A 17,282-nucleotide genomic window follows, 5' to 3' on the forward strand; every position below is an offset into this window, starting at 1 on the left:
TTTTTCATATGTAGCCCTGTTCTCATAACAAGATTAGACTTTGTGGCCAGAAAAGATAAAATTAAAACCCTTAAACATGAATCATTGATGAAAGCAGAATGATCTAAAAAAAGAGTCAGTTGAAACCCAGGGTGCAGAAGAAAATATTGGGCCCCTTATATAAACTAGACAAAAAGTGCAAAGTTGAGGTTTTTTGGGTCCCGCCATTAAATATGCCTGTGATTCTGAGAAGCCATGGATAAACCATAAACGTTGTTATGGCAAGGGAGCTGCAGATGGAAAAAGATTGAGAACCACTAGCATAATAACTCGGATAAAAACAAACAGTAAAATTAGAAAAAGTTAGTTCAAATTAAAATAATATTGATGTAAACACTGTTTATGTACCATACAGAATGTCCCACAATTGACTGACGGTTTTCAAAATAGGATAGCAAGAAAATGGTGATAAATATTAGTCATTCTTGCAGAATACAAATGTGCAAAGTCAAGAACTTTAGACATGTCATTCATGTTGCAAAGGGATGTAGTATCAAAATGAAGGAAATTAATTTTTTATATGGATAACCTATGCCCAACCAAATGGATGGATAACCAAATTAAAAGCTTGTTGCTCTGTCTATCCTGATGCCAATTTAAAAAATTTCATGTATCTAAGAGCAATATTCAAACAGATATTTGAATTCAAAAATTGGAGGTAAGTTGTTAAACAGCAAAAAAAAACTAACAGACACTTCTTTCCCAACAATACAGATTTCTCTGTATTGCACTTAGAAACTGGCTTTTTTTTTTTTTTTTTTTTGGCATCAAGAGAAACAGGGCGAAAATTTTCTAATTGGGTTTCTGAGCAAAGTGTGTCTGTATAGAAAGCTAATTTTAAAAAAAATAACTATACATCCCCTTGCAACATGAATGACATATCTAAAATACCTGACTTTGTACATTCATATTCCGTAAGAATGACTAATATCTGCCCCTGTTCTCTTGCTATCCCATTTTCAAAACCGTCAGTCACTTGTAGTACACTCTGTACTAGTTAGTATGTTCTAACACACTGAGCTGTATATTAATAAATACCATTCAGCATGCAACAGGAAAGTAAATTACAGGATAAATTATAACAAACTAAATTACAGGAAAAAAAGTAAAAATAAGAATGCTTTCTTCTGAAAAATTCATACTCGTCTAATGTTTGATGTATTTGTCTAGGCACTAAAAAAAATGACAGTATTAAAAATTTTATTTCTGTTCTCACACTAACGCTGCCTTAATAACTTTCATAAATTCCAGGAAACATGCAGAAAATGGCATGAAGCAGATTGCACTTGCCATACATATTTCATTATAGAATACTACAAAAGGCACAGAAAAATTCCAACCAGATACACCAAAAATGACGATTATTTTATTTACATAACCATAATCTGGACTCAACACTTTCATCTGGAACACTTTTTGGCGTAGTCACGGCAAATATACCATCATGGTGATTGGGCTAAATCGTTAAAGATATCAACAACAGAATGTTTCGGTATCTGACACTAAACTAAAATAGCCGCTTTTGCACTAAAAAAAATCCACAATAATATTCTTAGCCAACTATAAAATGAAAAACCTGGAAAGTTCCTAAGGAAATTCATGACTTATTTGAACACAGTCATCTGCTATTTAAAAAGAAGACAAGAAATGAAAGATTTCTATGCAATTGAATGTGGCATACATCTTTTTTTCATTTGTGTTAGCAACAAGAAAGTTCTTGTTTTTTATAAAAACTTTGTCCATGAAAAACATGTGACATAATATGGATATAACAATAACAACCACCACCACCAAACCTGTGCATTTACTAAGAAAAAGCTTGTATGTTATTTTAAAAAAAATGAAGCAGAAAAACATCAGCCACCTAACTAAGATTATTATTAAGAGCTTTTCCGACTCCTGGACAACATTACACATTCCTGTTAGATATCAAATGTATCGTAATAATGTCTATATATTCTATTACTAAAAGCAAGAACTTGCTCTCGTTGGTTACGAACTTGTATCTGAATTTTTTTTTAATGTAATGCCCACGTGAATGATAAAAAAAATTAATGTATCTTAACATCTTTTCTCGATTGGCATTAAACACATGATCACACAGAACTACAAACGTGGCTCAAGATGAAAAGCATCATCTATTTACAATAAACACATAATAAATTTTTGTCACAATATACAAACACACATGGTCACACATAACCAAAACAAAACAAAGGAGAAAAAAAATCAAAAATGACACAAACAAGCATATACAACAATTAAAATTCAATCTGAAATTCTATGAAGCACAGAACTTTTTCTCAAAAGTCACTGTTATATAATTGTGATTAAAATGACTTTCTGTCATTGCTAATTTATACATTTACACAAATAGACTGTGGTAATGCTTTTCAATCCATTAACTTTATTACAGCAACAAATTAAATCATTTATGCAAGGATAAAGAAAGCTACACATGCAAGTCAATATTGTTTTTCCCTAATTTACAATATACAGAGGATGAAGGTTACATGTAAATTTTTATGTAATATATATTTGTTTATTCTCATTTATTAATATATATATATATATATATATATCTTTCTTTATTCTTTTCAAGTGCAATAAAAATTAGAATATTCTGTGTTTGCACAACCATTTACATCATCCTGGTCAATATAAATTACATTATGGCAAAATACAACAGCGATTAAAAACTGTGCAAAATGGGAAGGAAAAACAAGTACTACTCCAATCAGGGCAAGCTTAAACATTCACGAATAATAGATACATTTTGGGATTTGTTTTTTTAATTGCATCACATTGTCCCAACAGAGGAAAACAAATGCATTAAATTCTGAAACGAATATGGAGCAAATAAACTTCTCACAATGCATGTGGCAACAACCAAGAAAAATTTTAATAGCAACTGTTTTTTCCCTCATATAAAACAGCTCTCTTTCACCCACAAACACTAGTATACGTCCCAGTCACTTAATTCAAAAGGAAAAACAAAACAAAAAAAATAAGAATACAGATTTTATATACAGCATGCCTTTCTATGGCACATAGTCAAAGATGTATTCTAATGTTATTCACAAGTTCCTACTAAAGTCAGTGCTTGCTGTACAATTTATTTTTCTTATATATATTCCGTTTCGTAGTTGCATCTTTTTTTTTTTCCTTAATCATGAGTGGCACCATGAAAGCCACTGCAATTTTAATTAATATCTTTTAATATACAATGCGGCAGCAGCTTTTTCTCTTTTTTTGCTCTCAAGAAACAAGCTATCAACACACAGATACATAAATTACATTCATGCTGTGGCAGTGGCCGTGGAAGAAGAGCTGCCACCAACTTGCGAGTGATCAGTACCTATAGCACCAGCTACATCCCCAGCACCGCTACTAGTCCCAGCTTCACTAGGCATGCTACCACCACCAGTAGAGTTGGGACTGTTACGCATGTGAGGAGGGATTAAGATGGAGTTCAGAGAAGGCTGGATTTTTAGCTCTGTAAGATAAGAAAGAAAAAAAGCATTAGTTTTTGTTGAAAATATATTTTTTATATTTGCAACAGTTTTCATTATAATTAATATTTTCCACATAACCCATGTTAGAATTTGAAATCAAAGTATATAATCAAAACTTCCCCCACATGAATGGATGGCAGGACTCTGTCACCAGACTTATCCCACTGCCAAGATCTCTTCCACCCCAGCTGTCACGGCAGTCTGGAACAAAGTGTATGTACCTAACAGTCTGAGGGTGTGTCTAATTTTTCTGTACTGCCATCTATATTTCATACTGCAAGTGAAGTATAATTCGATATTGGTACCCTTTGTAGGTCCTTTGCTCTCTGTAACAGGACTTTTGACCGGGAAGATCGGCTCACATTCATTCCCCGAAGTTGAGAACCATAAAAAATACACTTCAGCAGACAACCACTGTAGTGCCATGGGGTCCAAACTTCCCCAACAGGAAATAATGAAAACTCAAATGATTTGTTCCATGATCATTCCCCCTCATTCCCCCCCCCCCCCATGCAAGCCACAATTCTTTTTTGGAGGAAAAGTGCAAGTGGATTTATTTTAACTGCTTCAGCGGCACAACAGAAATGCCTAAACCACCTTTAAAATTATATGTAAATGAAGTTTTTTCCCCTGATTTTCAGTTACCTATTCTATCCTGAAGTTTCAAATATTTCTAGAATGATACAGAAGAGAAAGGCTTTGGAATTCCTGCTTGAATTAGCCCCAAACAAGAGGATGAGACAGTCCTTTATGAGCTTTGTGCTGTGAATGTCACTCCCATAGTCAGTGATGTCTAACTGAATGGGCACAAATCAGGGTTTTCGTCAAGTTGAAAATTAAAATTTTTGCTTGCTTCAAGCTCGTTAATCAAGTAAAAGTTTGTTGACGATTTTTGCCCATCTTGCAGAACATTCGTAAACCGAGTTACTCCTAATCCAAAGTTTTACTGTACTAGAAAATATGAAAGGCATAAATATAACAATTACTCACCATGGTCTGTAAAATTGAACAATGGTGGCAATTCTCTATTGCTAGGAAGCCTAGTAGAAGGGTCTCTAAGTTCATCAAAGAATGTATGGGCACAAGCTTGAAGAGGAGTTATACGAGCTGAGGGTGTATACTCCAAAAGACGAGACACCAGATCGATAGCTTCTGGAGAAGTGCGTGCTCGAAATACCTGTATGAATTTCATGAAAAAGGTATATTGAAATTGAATAAAAGGTCATGCTCATTTACACAATTACTCAAACACAGTTATACCTCACTCGTTCTTTTGTGCATTCCTTCCAGTTACAAAGTATACAATGATTTCCAGCACTCCCCTTTAAGGATAGGCCTATACGAAAATAATGCTATTTCTTTTTCATTTATATGCTTTCTTTTACTAAAGTAAATCTAAGTTACAGGTCACAGAAAATACTGAATAAATATTCATCTGAAATCAAAAGTAAATGTTCTGTTATTGAGACAAGAGATGAATAATGACACATTGCGTTTGCAGGACTAACTGGCTCTGAAGAATTTGTGGATGTTGATTTAATTTTAATGACAACCAAATTAAGAGAAATACATATTTTATTTTTTTAGTTAACATCAAATACTTTTCAAGAATGATCACTCTTGGCTGTCCATATGAAGGTTTTCAACAGCTGGCTAATACAATGATGAGTTCAGGAAAGAAAATTCCCCACAAAGACAGTTGAATTTTCAAGCATCAGCCAGCTGTTGAAAACCTTCATATCAGATACTTTACTCACTCAAAATTCTGCCAGAATTATCTAATCCAATTTATGTATGAAATCTTTATAGTTATCAGTCAATTATTAGTGCCTGTATGTCACTCATTAATCAGCCCAAGCGGCAAATGATTATCATTATACGATTACCTTTGGATGTTTAAAAAATATATACGAGATTCATATGGGAATAAATCGATAAATTATCCATACTTAGATAAGACAACCATAATTTTTTATGGGCAGTATATGATATTTTCTCTAATTATTAACATTTTGTGGTAATTGCTTTTATTTTGGGTTGCTGTATTGCAGGTATATTTGACATCCATACTTTTATGACCATCTTTTTTCAGCCACCTCTTAGGACATTTCACCTGTTGTGGCTTTTTGTCTTTGTATTTCGAATTGATGCAATGCTTGCAAAGTTAATGTATATACAGTGAAACCTCCACTAACAGGACCAAGAAAATATAGCCATGTAGCTGATATAAAGATGTTTCTGTTGTTAAGAGGTTTAGTGTTTCTAAAAAAATTGCAATTTTTGATTTCACATGAAATTTATACAAATTTATACCATGCAGCATGACATTCATTTAGCACTGAATATGTGTGTGAATTTTGCATAAAAAATTTTGCATACCCGTTAGCAACTGCTTGTAAAACACTGGAGCAGTGGACTACTTAGGAAACCAAAGATTTAGCAAGGGTGCCAAATTAATGATAAAGAGGAAAAATAATTGAAGAAACAATTAGAAAAAGAATGTTTTGCCTATGAAATTCAAACCATGAATTTATTAGATGGAACTAATTGTAGAGAAAACTTTAATTTTCGATGATTTCATCAGGAAACTTTCATGGTAATTTTTACTGATGTGCCTTACACACCCAAAAATAGCCGAAATGATATCTCACATGGGTGAGAACATTGCCTTGAATATACTGATATATTTCCCTTGTAACATACGGAAGAACCCATGCATATTTTTATGTTCATAGGATTCAATGAAGAAAAGCTCCTTCAGAGCAAATATTGAGGGGTATTTTTCATATGATATGTATTTGTATCATTCTTCTTTTAGTTTCATAACCAAAACTGCTCTTTATTCAGAAATCCTTGTTCAGAGATCAACCCTTATTTTAATCCAATAGGATTCATTCTGTACCAAGAAAATGTGGCAGTTGTTCATAGGTCACTGTTATGGGAGGTTTCACTGTACATCCTCAGTCAGAAAGTTTTCGAGAAATTGTTGACCTTACCTTTTGCCAAGGATGAGCTTTGATTTGTGGAAATTTAAACTCATTGTAATAGCGATTCATTTCTCTTATCTGTTCATTGGTAGGAGTTCCAAGCACCTTAATGATCTCTACCAACTGGTCAATGCTGCTGTCTCCTGGAAAGAGAGGTTGACCCAGAAGCAGTTCTGCTAATACACAACCAGCAGACCACACGTCTATGAAAAAGAAAAATTAAAAATATCATTAAGTATAAATGCATTAGAATAATGTTTAAATTTCTTCTCCAATTTTTCAATGGTATGAAAATTTTCATGGGTTTGATACATAAGTTGACTGTAGAACTTTTCTCAAGAAGAAAAACAGGTAACTTCCCTGAAACATAGATGGTGTCTATTCTATGGTGTCAATTCTTAAAAAGGTTTTTTTTGTTTTCAAACAAAGAATTCCAAGTGACCCCCCCCCCTCGGCTTTTGAAAATACACTAAAAATTGTATATACTTTATATATACACACACACACATACACTGAGTGCATGTGCTTTGCCCCCCCCCCTGGAAAAAGTTGAAATGACAACCCTGGTTCAAGGTGTCACAGTGATATGACCGGAATTAATGTCCAGTGAGAAAAAAAAAGGTAAGTAATGTATATATCTAAAGACAGGTTTCATATGTTTTAATTTTTATACATGTAACGCAAAGTTTAACAATTGATCTAAAAACTATGATCTTTATAGTTGTTTAGAGATCTCTGGAACTAATTCTAATGTGTTATATCTTTGCATAATAAGTATATGCAACAAATTCTCAAATGTTTTAATTTTCATTCATTTATTTTCACTAAAAATTATTTCTTTGTAACAAATTTTCTTAACAATATTTTTCTTGGTGGAAGCAATGTTTCAAAAGCAACTTCATTACAGAGATCTTACTGTATATTATTTTAAATCATAGATAAAGCATCTAAAAGTCCAGCAAACACTTATATACAGTGTGATAGTGCTACTAAAAAATAGACCTCATTTGTGTTCAAAGACAGCTAACTCATTGCCCATCATTGAAAGGCGACAATCACACATGTATAGGCCACCGTGATAAAGAAAAACTATAATGCATCACCATATTATGTTATATACTACAACCTAATTATATCTAGTAATGTTGTCTTTGATACAATATAACCTCGGCCTGGGTCTTTTATATGTGCATGGACAATCATATTCCACACTTACCAATCATTGTTGTATAGTCAGTGGCACCAAATATCAATTCTGGAGCTCTATAGTAACGCGAACATATATATGAGACATTTGGTTCACCTTTTACCAAGTGCTTGGCGCTAAAATGAGAAAAAAATATTAATTAATGCTTGACTGATCTGGCAAAAAAAATACTAATGTCTCTATGATTTTTCCACAAAAAAATAACCCAAGTGTTTGAAACTTCATGCTTAGAATTAGAACACCATGTTAAACTGAATATAAAAAAAAGAGTACAGATTTTTTTTAGAGAAAATCACCCTCACATAGTTGCAATTTGGGCTCAAAGGACAATAAGAGCTATTTTTAATGATAAACTTTTAAATTATGATGTGTTTAACACAGCAGGATCAGCACGTTCTAATACTAACGTCAAACTTCAATGCTTCCCTCTCAACTCATTTTATACTATCTAAAAACTTTCAAGACTTTTTTTTACTCATCACCAGTAGGTGACTCTGGCGATACGTTTTACATAATTGTCAATCAATGTTGAATAAAACACATATGTGACAAAATCTTCAGTCATATGAAGTCACTGAATGTTCACACTTATTTCATTATTCTCAATGTAAGTAGCTTTTATTTCTCTGGAAGTAGGTATCGTATACTACACAGGTATGAAATCATATACAGCTACTTCCTGACTCACTAACAGTTTCCACCCTGAGCATAGTGTCATAAGTTGAGATCATTCAGAGAAAAAAGTTGTTAGTTTGGAATCAGAAACAAGACAGTTCCATTCAAAACATTTTTTTTTATCAAATACTTTTATGTTCTGTTTAATCACTTTATCCCACTCAGACAGCATAAGATGCACAGTTGAACTCTGTCATAGTTATGTTGACCCCACTTAGTGCCAGAAATTTTCAGTAAACAAATCTTCATTTCTAGAAGTTACAAGTGTAAAACAGCTATTCAATATAGCGCCAAACTTTTTTTTTTCATTTCTGCAAAATGAATGGTGGTGTTGAAATCAGGGTTTTTGACTGTATGTGTGAATACATGAACATTTTAAACTGACAAAATATGACTTGTTTACAATATGAAGCAGAAAGCTGTTTCAATTTACAAGGCCTTAGAGAAATGCAGGTCTTCTTCCTTGACAGTATCACCATGTAACTTGAGCACACAAGTGTTCTTTGTATAATATACTTTAAAATAATCAATATTTTTGGGGTAATTCAAGTATTACATTAGCATCGATTGGGGGTTCAGGTTTGATGACAGGGATGAGGGGGTGAATGCTGCTTACATCATCAACCACCCTTTATAAAAATATGAAATATTATTAGCATTTTGCTCTGTGCGCCAAAAACAAGAAAAACCTTTTGCTGATTTGTGGGCACCTGAACTAACATTCTTCCTATTGATAAATCCCCTAAAGTCACTTTAGTGATCTCTAAATGCTCCGTGGATCCAAGTGGTCTTGAAATGTGCTCTGGCCGCTTAAGTTCTCTGGAACCGTGCTTCACGCATCACTCAAATGACTATGCCGCAGATCACTTAAGTAATCTGGAAAAGTGCTGCGGGTAACTTGAGTGATGTTGAACTGCACTGGGGGCTGCTTATGTGCTACAAAATTGTATGTCACTCAAGGGATTTTTAAATGTGCCACAGACCGCTCAAGTATTCTGAAACTGTCACAGGTCACTTAGTGATCTGAAAATGTTCCATGGGTGGCTTAAATGCTCTGAGGTTAAAAAAAGAATATCTACAGCAAAAAAAAGTTTGCTAGTACTGGGTAAAAAATGTTAACATTTAAGGTAAAAAACAGGAAAAAGAAATATGATTTGAAAAGTTTTTATTTTTTTTAAAATCTATATTACCTTCCGAAATCACAGAGTTTAAGGACTCCACTGTCTGGGTCTAAAAGTAAATTCTGAGGTTTTATATCACGGTGGCAAATCCCAAGAGAATGAATATAGGCTAGACTCCTGAATAGCTGGTACATATAAAGCTAAGGAGAAAAAAAATGGTTCATTATACAAAGGTTTCAATTCAACCAAACAAATACATGAGTTTATATTAAAAAAAAGGAAGAGATAGATAAATATACTATTATCATAAATTAAAAAGGAATATTTCATAACTGCCAATCTATGAGAATTATAATTCACGAGAAACCTATACCTGTGTACTGAAACAGATGTAAAAAAGATTTTTATAAACAAAGTTGGGACTTCTCATAAATAAAAATAAATTGATGGATTTTTTTCCCATTATCTCATATGAAATATTAAAAAAAAAATTTAATGCAGATCTAAAACTACATTTAAAGTCATATGAAAAAAAGTTAGTGCCAAATGAGGGGAAATAAATCAATCAAAACCATTGATAATTCACCAAAAATGCATTCATATGTTGTCTATTACAACAAACACAGATTGTGCTGGCTATCACCAATTAGCGCAAATAACCACTAATTATCACCCAACAGAGGTTAAAAATTAGCCCTCATTACTACACTTAAATCAAAATCACAGCAACAAAAAATCGTAATCATGCTCAAAAATAGGGCAACCTATTCTAAGCAGGACATATAGCCATCTAGCTGATTAGACTACCAAGAGACCGAAATTGACGCTGGATTTTTGGTTATAACTTCGTTACTTACTAAAATGTAACATTTCTTTGTGACTTGGTGAAACTGCGAAAACTAACTGTAGATATGTGATGTTGTATTAGGGGAAAAAAAACAGATCAGACCTTTTCTGTTTAAACTTTTCAGGAATAAAAATTTCCCCTTTAACCCTATCGACGGCTCAGGGTCGATCACAAAACCTCTTCAAAAAAAGCTACTTATTTTCACAAAATCTTTTCAAAATGACCACAGGGTCACGTGATTCTAGAATGCTTTCCCCCCAGTATGTGACAATGGGTAATTGGCATGTGTGATAAGCCGTCGAGAGGGGGCTGAACCGAAGTGACAGGCTGGTAACGCCCGGTGATTGACCCTTTCTTCCCAGAAATGTACTTTCTGCTTTCATTCTCCAAAGTTTTTCTATTTTCCGAACTAAATAAAAAACACATAAAGGCGGGATATACTCAAAATTTTGAACGAAATTATTGTAGCGTGTTTATAGATGCTCAGCATTCTATGGTAAATAACTCTATCAATATAGATTAGCTTTAACAGGCAATAAAATTTACTTGCTTTCGCTTGTGAAATATTGATATGATTAACTTAGTAACGAAACGTCAGAGCGTACTAAAAAGAAATTACTAATCCATCCACTAGGTATTTGAAAATGTCCCAATATTTTCAAGTTGAACACTATAAATATTCTGAATCTCGAGAAGCATTCTATATATATGCCCCTTAATATTTTAATTGTATATTTTAAATTTGCAAGTGTTGAAGTATGTTCTCGCGATTTTGAGGTTCACCTAAAATGTGAATTATTTTTGAAAATCGAAAAGCTTTTTCGTAAATAATGTGCGTTGATTAAATCAGTGTTGTTGGAATTACTACTATTCGAGGCAAGGCATTGTAACAACTGATATTTGTCAGTTGATACAAATATATTCGAGCAAAACTACAGCTACTTCCCAACCTTGGAACATCATTAAATAATTAATTTATCAAAACTTTCGGGTATAAAACTGCTTCTCAATGCTTTACTCACATTCTTTTTGAATATTCATTTATTTTTTTCCATGATATCTTATGATCGTGGAATTAATTTTAAAAATGAGCGTAGGTTTAGTGAGATTGAATACGCATATTAGATATACAGTCATTTGCATCGGAATATAATAAAAGAATTCCCTCTGAAATATATAAATTTGGTGCATTAAATCATCTTACAAAACAAAAAAATACATGAAAACACACAGTGACATACTAAGAAAAAGTTTAAATACACAAATACTCGAAGTAAATAAAGTCTCTGGAATTCAAAACGTGAAAGAAAGTTGTAACTAGAGCCCGGATTAGACGCTAAAACATGCACTAAAAATAAAGTTGAATCTGCATTTTTAAAAATGTCGAATTATACCATGAAATTAAAATACCCGATCTTTTTCAAAAAATTAGAACACCCTAGAAATTTACGAGAGCAGTTGATAAAGAGCTCAAGTTGGAAAGCTCAAATTAAGGGTATGGTTGTAATTTACATTTTCATCTTTCCACCTATGTGACTTGCTGCAGCAATTAAGTAATAGCTTTGAAAGAGTCAAAATCATGATAGAAAATGCAATTTCTTTCTCCATACCATACGTCTTCAACTGGAATCAAAAGGTAGAGAGCCTAACGTTCACACCTCCATCCAGAGATGCCTTCTAATCCATTGGCCTCTATTTTTTGTTTCCACTGAAGACTTCGTTTGAAGATGAAAAACGCAGATAGTATCAAGAATTCGCCAATGTGTATCAAACCTCATCGATATTTCGATGGTTTCGTGATATCTGATGATTGTACCTGATACTAATCTTATCAAGAGATTGCGGACTCGGGATAAAATAAATAAATTAATAAAAACTGATCAATTGCAAACCGCTATCGGTTCCCCGATAGCGGTTTGCAAAATCCCATCTTCGCTATCGGTTCCCCGATAGCGAAGATGGGATTTATAGCTGAGGCCCGATTCGGGTCTGTGCCGGACACTCATAAATTGAATGTCTTGATGCATAAAATCCATGGCCAAGACCAAAGATGGCCACAGTACAAATACAATGTATTCGTACGATATCAGCACGCGTCCCCCCCCCCCCCCCACACACACACAGTCCTAGCAAATACATGCGTAATTATGCGTTTTTCAGAAATTTCCCGTTTTTCTACCCGTATTGCGAACATTGAATGATTGTAGGTTTGCATACATAATGAGGAAAGATATGAAACACTTATTCGATCAAGTTGATGTAAATTTGCATGAAAATATTCATGTAATACAGTAATAGGTTTTAAGCCAAATGTTCTAATTTTCTCAAACAGCTTTCGGAGTATTCCAATTTTTTGAAACAAAGAGGAAAAAATTAATTTGGTATTTTACGACGCATTTAATCTACTTTATGAAAATTTTTTGCCACCGATATGCTCAAGATATGAAGCTCATATGATATGATCATGATAGAAAAGGAAACTCGTAAATTTCTGGGTGTTCTAATTTTTTTGGAAAGGATGTATATATGCGAAAAATTGAAACCATCGTCGAATAATCCCGAATTATGGCATCAAAAATGAAAAATGCACGCAAAATTGAAAAAAAAATTATATATGCATTTGAAAGAGATAAAAAATGAATTGGAATGTTCCAACAAATCAAAAAAAGAAGCAAAAACCACTCATATTATAATGCCGAAATATGCATAAAATATAAAAATATGTGCCTTAAAAATGCGTTAATATGCCTGCCCTAAAGGCTCAGAATATGTGGGGGGGGAGGGTATTGAAAAATATACGTATAATTAAAATATATATATATTTATTTATTTATATATGTATTTAAAGTGCGGAAATTTCCCTAAGATAAAATACACCCAGGAAAAAAAAAGAAAAAATCGTCCATTTCGGAATTCAGAAATAAGTCAGAAATGAAAAATATGCTAAAAAAATAAAACGCATTTATCGCAAAAATATGCATTTAAAAATTTCCAGAAATATGCCTCAAAATGAACAATAGTCAATGTAAAATACTTTATTAAAAAAAAAAATTATTGAGTTATCTGATTATATCGAGCGAAAAACTGAATGAGGGGAAGTCATTTTTTATTTTTGTGAAAAATGGCATGGAATCCAAGGAAATGACTGAATTCGAATTTAAAAAATAGCAGATCACATGGGCGGAGATACGGGGAGGTGGCATGGGGTGCACCGCCCCCCCCCCCAACGTCAAAGGTTAAGTCGACTAGTCTAATGTATATGTGTACAGATATCATCATCACCTTGCTCCCACAGCAATACTGACCGCGCCCCCCAGACTTCCAAGTTTATCTCCGCCTAAGGCAGATAATCTTATCACAAGAGAGATTTCTGCACATTTTCCAGGAAGTTTACATTCCTCAACTTTTTTTGGGGATCGCGAATCCTTACAAAGAAAACTATTAGTGACATCACAAAGGAGAAAAAACAGGACATTCCATCTTTGCATCAACCATTTTGTCAAAAAAAAAAGGGGTTTGCCAACTTGGCTCGGCATTTATTTGATACAATACAAGTTCTTTTTCTGAGAAAAAGCGTTCGCTAGTTCTCTCCCTCTTTCATTTTGGATTTATTTTTGTTGCACCATGGCCATTTTGTGCACACTTATCTGTTGTACCTACTGTGGGTACTAGAAGAATAGCCAGTTTTAAGAAGTCCGATAAAACAGCTGTTGTATTGGCACACAATAGACAATTGAAAGTACAACAGAGATGAGATTTTTTTAAACTCAAGCACCTGTTATTTTGCTGTATTTACGTACGAGTCTGAATTTACTGGTTCGCAAGTAAAATGACATGCACCCTGTATAAGAATATCTTAATACTAGGGAGGCTCTGCCCCCCTTGCCGCTTTGGCGGCCAATCCCCCCCCCCTTCCCTTCCCAACATATCTTGTTTATGTCGTCCCACTTCATCAGCGTGCTATGGAAAGGGGCACGTGAAAGCATCAGCTTACTGAATTTTAAGATAATAAAGCAACAAAAAACAAATGTGATTCATCAAGTAACCCCGAAAAACTTCTCCACGAGGGTCCCCAGACTCCAATTCGCTGAATTTTAGTGAGGGACCCAGACTGGATTCATCTCGGGCTTCCGCTGTTGCAAAATTCCACGGAAAATAATTATATTCATCCATGGCCCCCAAAATTAATCCTGTCAATTTCCACATGGGGCCCCCGACCTGGAAGCTTGTCGGTCATCCCCCGCTGCGAGTGCTATGAAATATTTTCATTTGTACTCATTTTACCAACGAATAAAACCCATCGCTCCCAACAAAATACGTTTACAAAATACATTTATCTCAAGCTTCAGCTGTTGCAAGTTCCACAATGTTAAACAAGAGACAACAATGAGATTCATCCAGGGCCCCCAAAATGAAACCTATCAATTTCCACATCGGCCCCCGACAGGCTCGTCATTGGGGGGTTATATATATACATATATTCAGTACATGTCCTTTGCCCCCCCCCCCCCGCCCCGGAAAAAGTTGAAATGACGGCCCTGGTCACCGACCTCGAAGCTTTTCCGACGTCCACAGCTGCGAGTGCCACGACAAATTTTCATTTGTATTAATTTTACCAACGAATAAAACCCATCGTCCCCAACAAAATACGTCGGACCCAGAAGAGAATAAGATTCATCCTGGGCCCCCAAAATGAAACGGGGTCCCCGACTCGGAAGCTTATCGGGTATACCCCTGTGAGGGCCATGGAAAATATTCATTTGTATTCATTTTACCAACGAATAAAATCCAGCGCCCCACGCAATCACTCCGGACCGAATTCCGGACTGGAAATATCTTCAGCTTCCGCTATCGGAAATTTTTCAGTTTTAAAGCAGCAAGAAAACAATGAGGTCCATCAAGGGCCTCTGGAAATTAAACCTTTTAACTTCCCCATGAAGGTACATGTGCAATGTACCAAGGTACCAAGACCCCGTATGTTGGGAGCACCGGTGATTTATGTATATTATACAATGTCGGCATGACCCCCCACAAGGGCAGGGCTGACAGGGGCTGGAACGATTCTTATCACTTTTTGATTTTTCACACCATAAATTAACCACAGAGGGGCCCGTGAAAAAGCTGGTTTGGGGCCCGCTATCCCTCCCATCCTAGGGGTCCCTACTGTAGGAAGTGGGAGCCTCTCGGTACATACACATAAATTAGTCCCGATGGGGGGCATGCAAGAGTTGGTCCCGATATGCAAGAGTTAAATGAAAACTTGAACCAAAATTGTAACCGACTTCCGTAACCCAAAAACGTAACAGATTTTCGTTACATAAAATCATCACTAATTTCTGTTGCTTAGAAACAGGCCCTTTTCGAGTTTGGGATTTTATATTATAGAGTAGATAATAATAATTCAAAGCAAAAAATATCGAAACCCCTTTAGAACGTTGTTCAACGGACGGCTTTTGAAACGACGCAACGTACCAACGAGAACGACGGGGGGCAAAGCATATGCACTCAATGTGTGTGTGTGTGTATATATATATATATATATATATATATATATATATACCATTTTTAGTGTATTTTCAAAAGCCGGGAGGGGCAACGCCCCCCCCCTGACCCCCCCCCAAATGACGGTCCTGCTCAAGAGGTTAACGAAGCCACGCTGGAGATTTTTTTTCCATGAGATGCTTCAATAATTTGGTGACAATTTCAGTAGAACATTAAATTGCCCAAGAATCATAGTACATAAAACAAATGATATATAGAACATTCGTTAAAAAATATACACGAACATACCCTAACCCAGCGGTTCTTAAATTTTTTTTCACTCACGGAGCCCCGTGGGCCTTTCATTTTAATTGATTTATCATATTTTGTTTATTCATTTCATTTTCCTCGACCGGTCGCAGAGCCCTGGAAAATGCATACGGAGCACCAGTTGAGAACCGCTGCCCTAACCAAGCTACTAACGAGTGAATTAGCACAAATATAATTAGTAATAACTGGAGGAAGAACTAATAATTTGTTCTCTTAGCACAAGCTGTAGTTTTCTGCGTGGATGATGAATGAATTATTGGATTCGGAATAAACCTCAAAACAGTGGTTAAATTTCATAGGTTTGAATGTATATTAACAGACACGAATAATAAATATTTTTGTCAAATAAATTAATAATCTCTAATTTACTGGTAAAAACTTTCCTTTTCTTTCTTTCTTTTTTTCAACTACAACGTGGGTATTTGTGCCCTTTTCAAACCAAGTAATCCTTCTTTTCTCAATAAGCTATTCTTCTTTTCAAACATTGATGAGTTTGGGGAGGAGAGGACTGTATTGTTGCAGGAAGGGGCAGTTTGACGACACTGTGTACCTGTCACTAACCGTACAATGAGATGGGGGAAGGAACTGGTTCCTGGCGAACGCATTTATGAGTTCGAGCCGAAATGACGGTAGTTGTCTTCGGACTCATATATGAGTTCAGGCCGAAATGACGGTAGTCGTCTTCGAACTCATATATGAGTCTTCACCGTTTAGAAGGTTAAAGCAGAGATTATTCACAATTGAATCAGAATAAAAATTAAGGAGATAAATGCCAAATCAAGATTTTTGCTATATGATATTTTATAAACATTGTTTTTGAATCAATGTGGCATCATTTAGATGTAAGAAAATGGTTCCATAACATTCTTTTTCTATTTCCCATATCGTGATACAAAATGAATGAGTAGAGACTGGTAATGCCTTTCAGAATCAAATCTACTGGTTTCATTACAAATGTAGAATTGAAAAAACATCTTCAGGACCTCAATGCTACGAAACAAAAATCCAAATAGAAAAAGATGAATTTAACCACATTTTAGTTTGTATCATATCCACTAAAAAAATGGACAGTTCCACTTT

General features: G+C 34.7%; 1 protein-coding gene across 2 annotated transcripts in view; it reads right to left on the reverse strand.

The window, feature by feature from the left end:
- Positions 1–3,048: 3,048 nt before the first annotated feature.
- Positions 3,049–17,282, reverse strand: part of LOC149075729 (glycogen synthase kinase-3 beta-like) — a 34,128-nt gene continuing 19,894 nt past the window's right edge. The window contains exons 5-9 of one of the 2 annotated variants that reach the window (XM_089243238.1): positions 9,614–9,744; positions 7,758–7,864; positions 6,551–6,744; positions 4,545–4,731; positions 3,049–3,535 (exon numbers count right to left, since the gene is read on the reverse strand). In XM_089243238.1, coding sequence (XP_089099364.1) covers positions 3,339–3,535; positions 4,545–4,731; positions 6,551–6,744; positions 7,758–7,864; positions 9,614–9,744 — 816 coding nt within the window. In that variant the 3' untranslated portion in view covers positions 3,049–3,338. The remainder of the gene's footprint in view (positions 3,536–4,544; positions 4,732–6,550; positions 6,745–7,757; positions 7,865–9,613; positions 9,745–17,282) is intronic. The other variant, XM_089243237.1, reaches the window with a different exon arrangement.

This window comes from Pholcus phalangioides, unplaced genomic scaffold, assembly GCF_987345545.1.
Source record: "Pholcus phalangioides strain wild (caught in Gottingen) unplaced genomic scaffold, Ppha-v1.0 ptg000015l_1, whole genome shotgun sequence".
NCBI lineage: Eukaryota > Metazoa > Arthropoda > Arachnida > Araneae > Pholcidae > Pholcus > Pholcus phalangioides.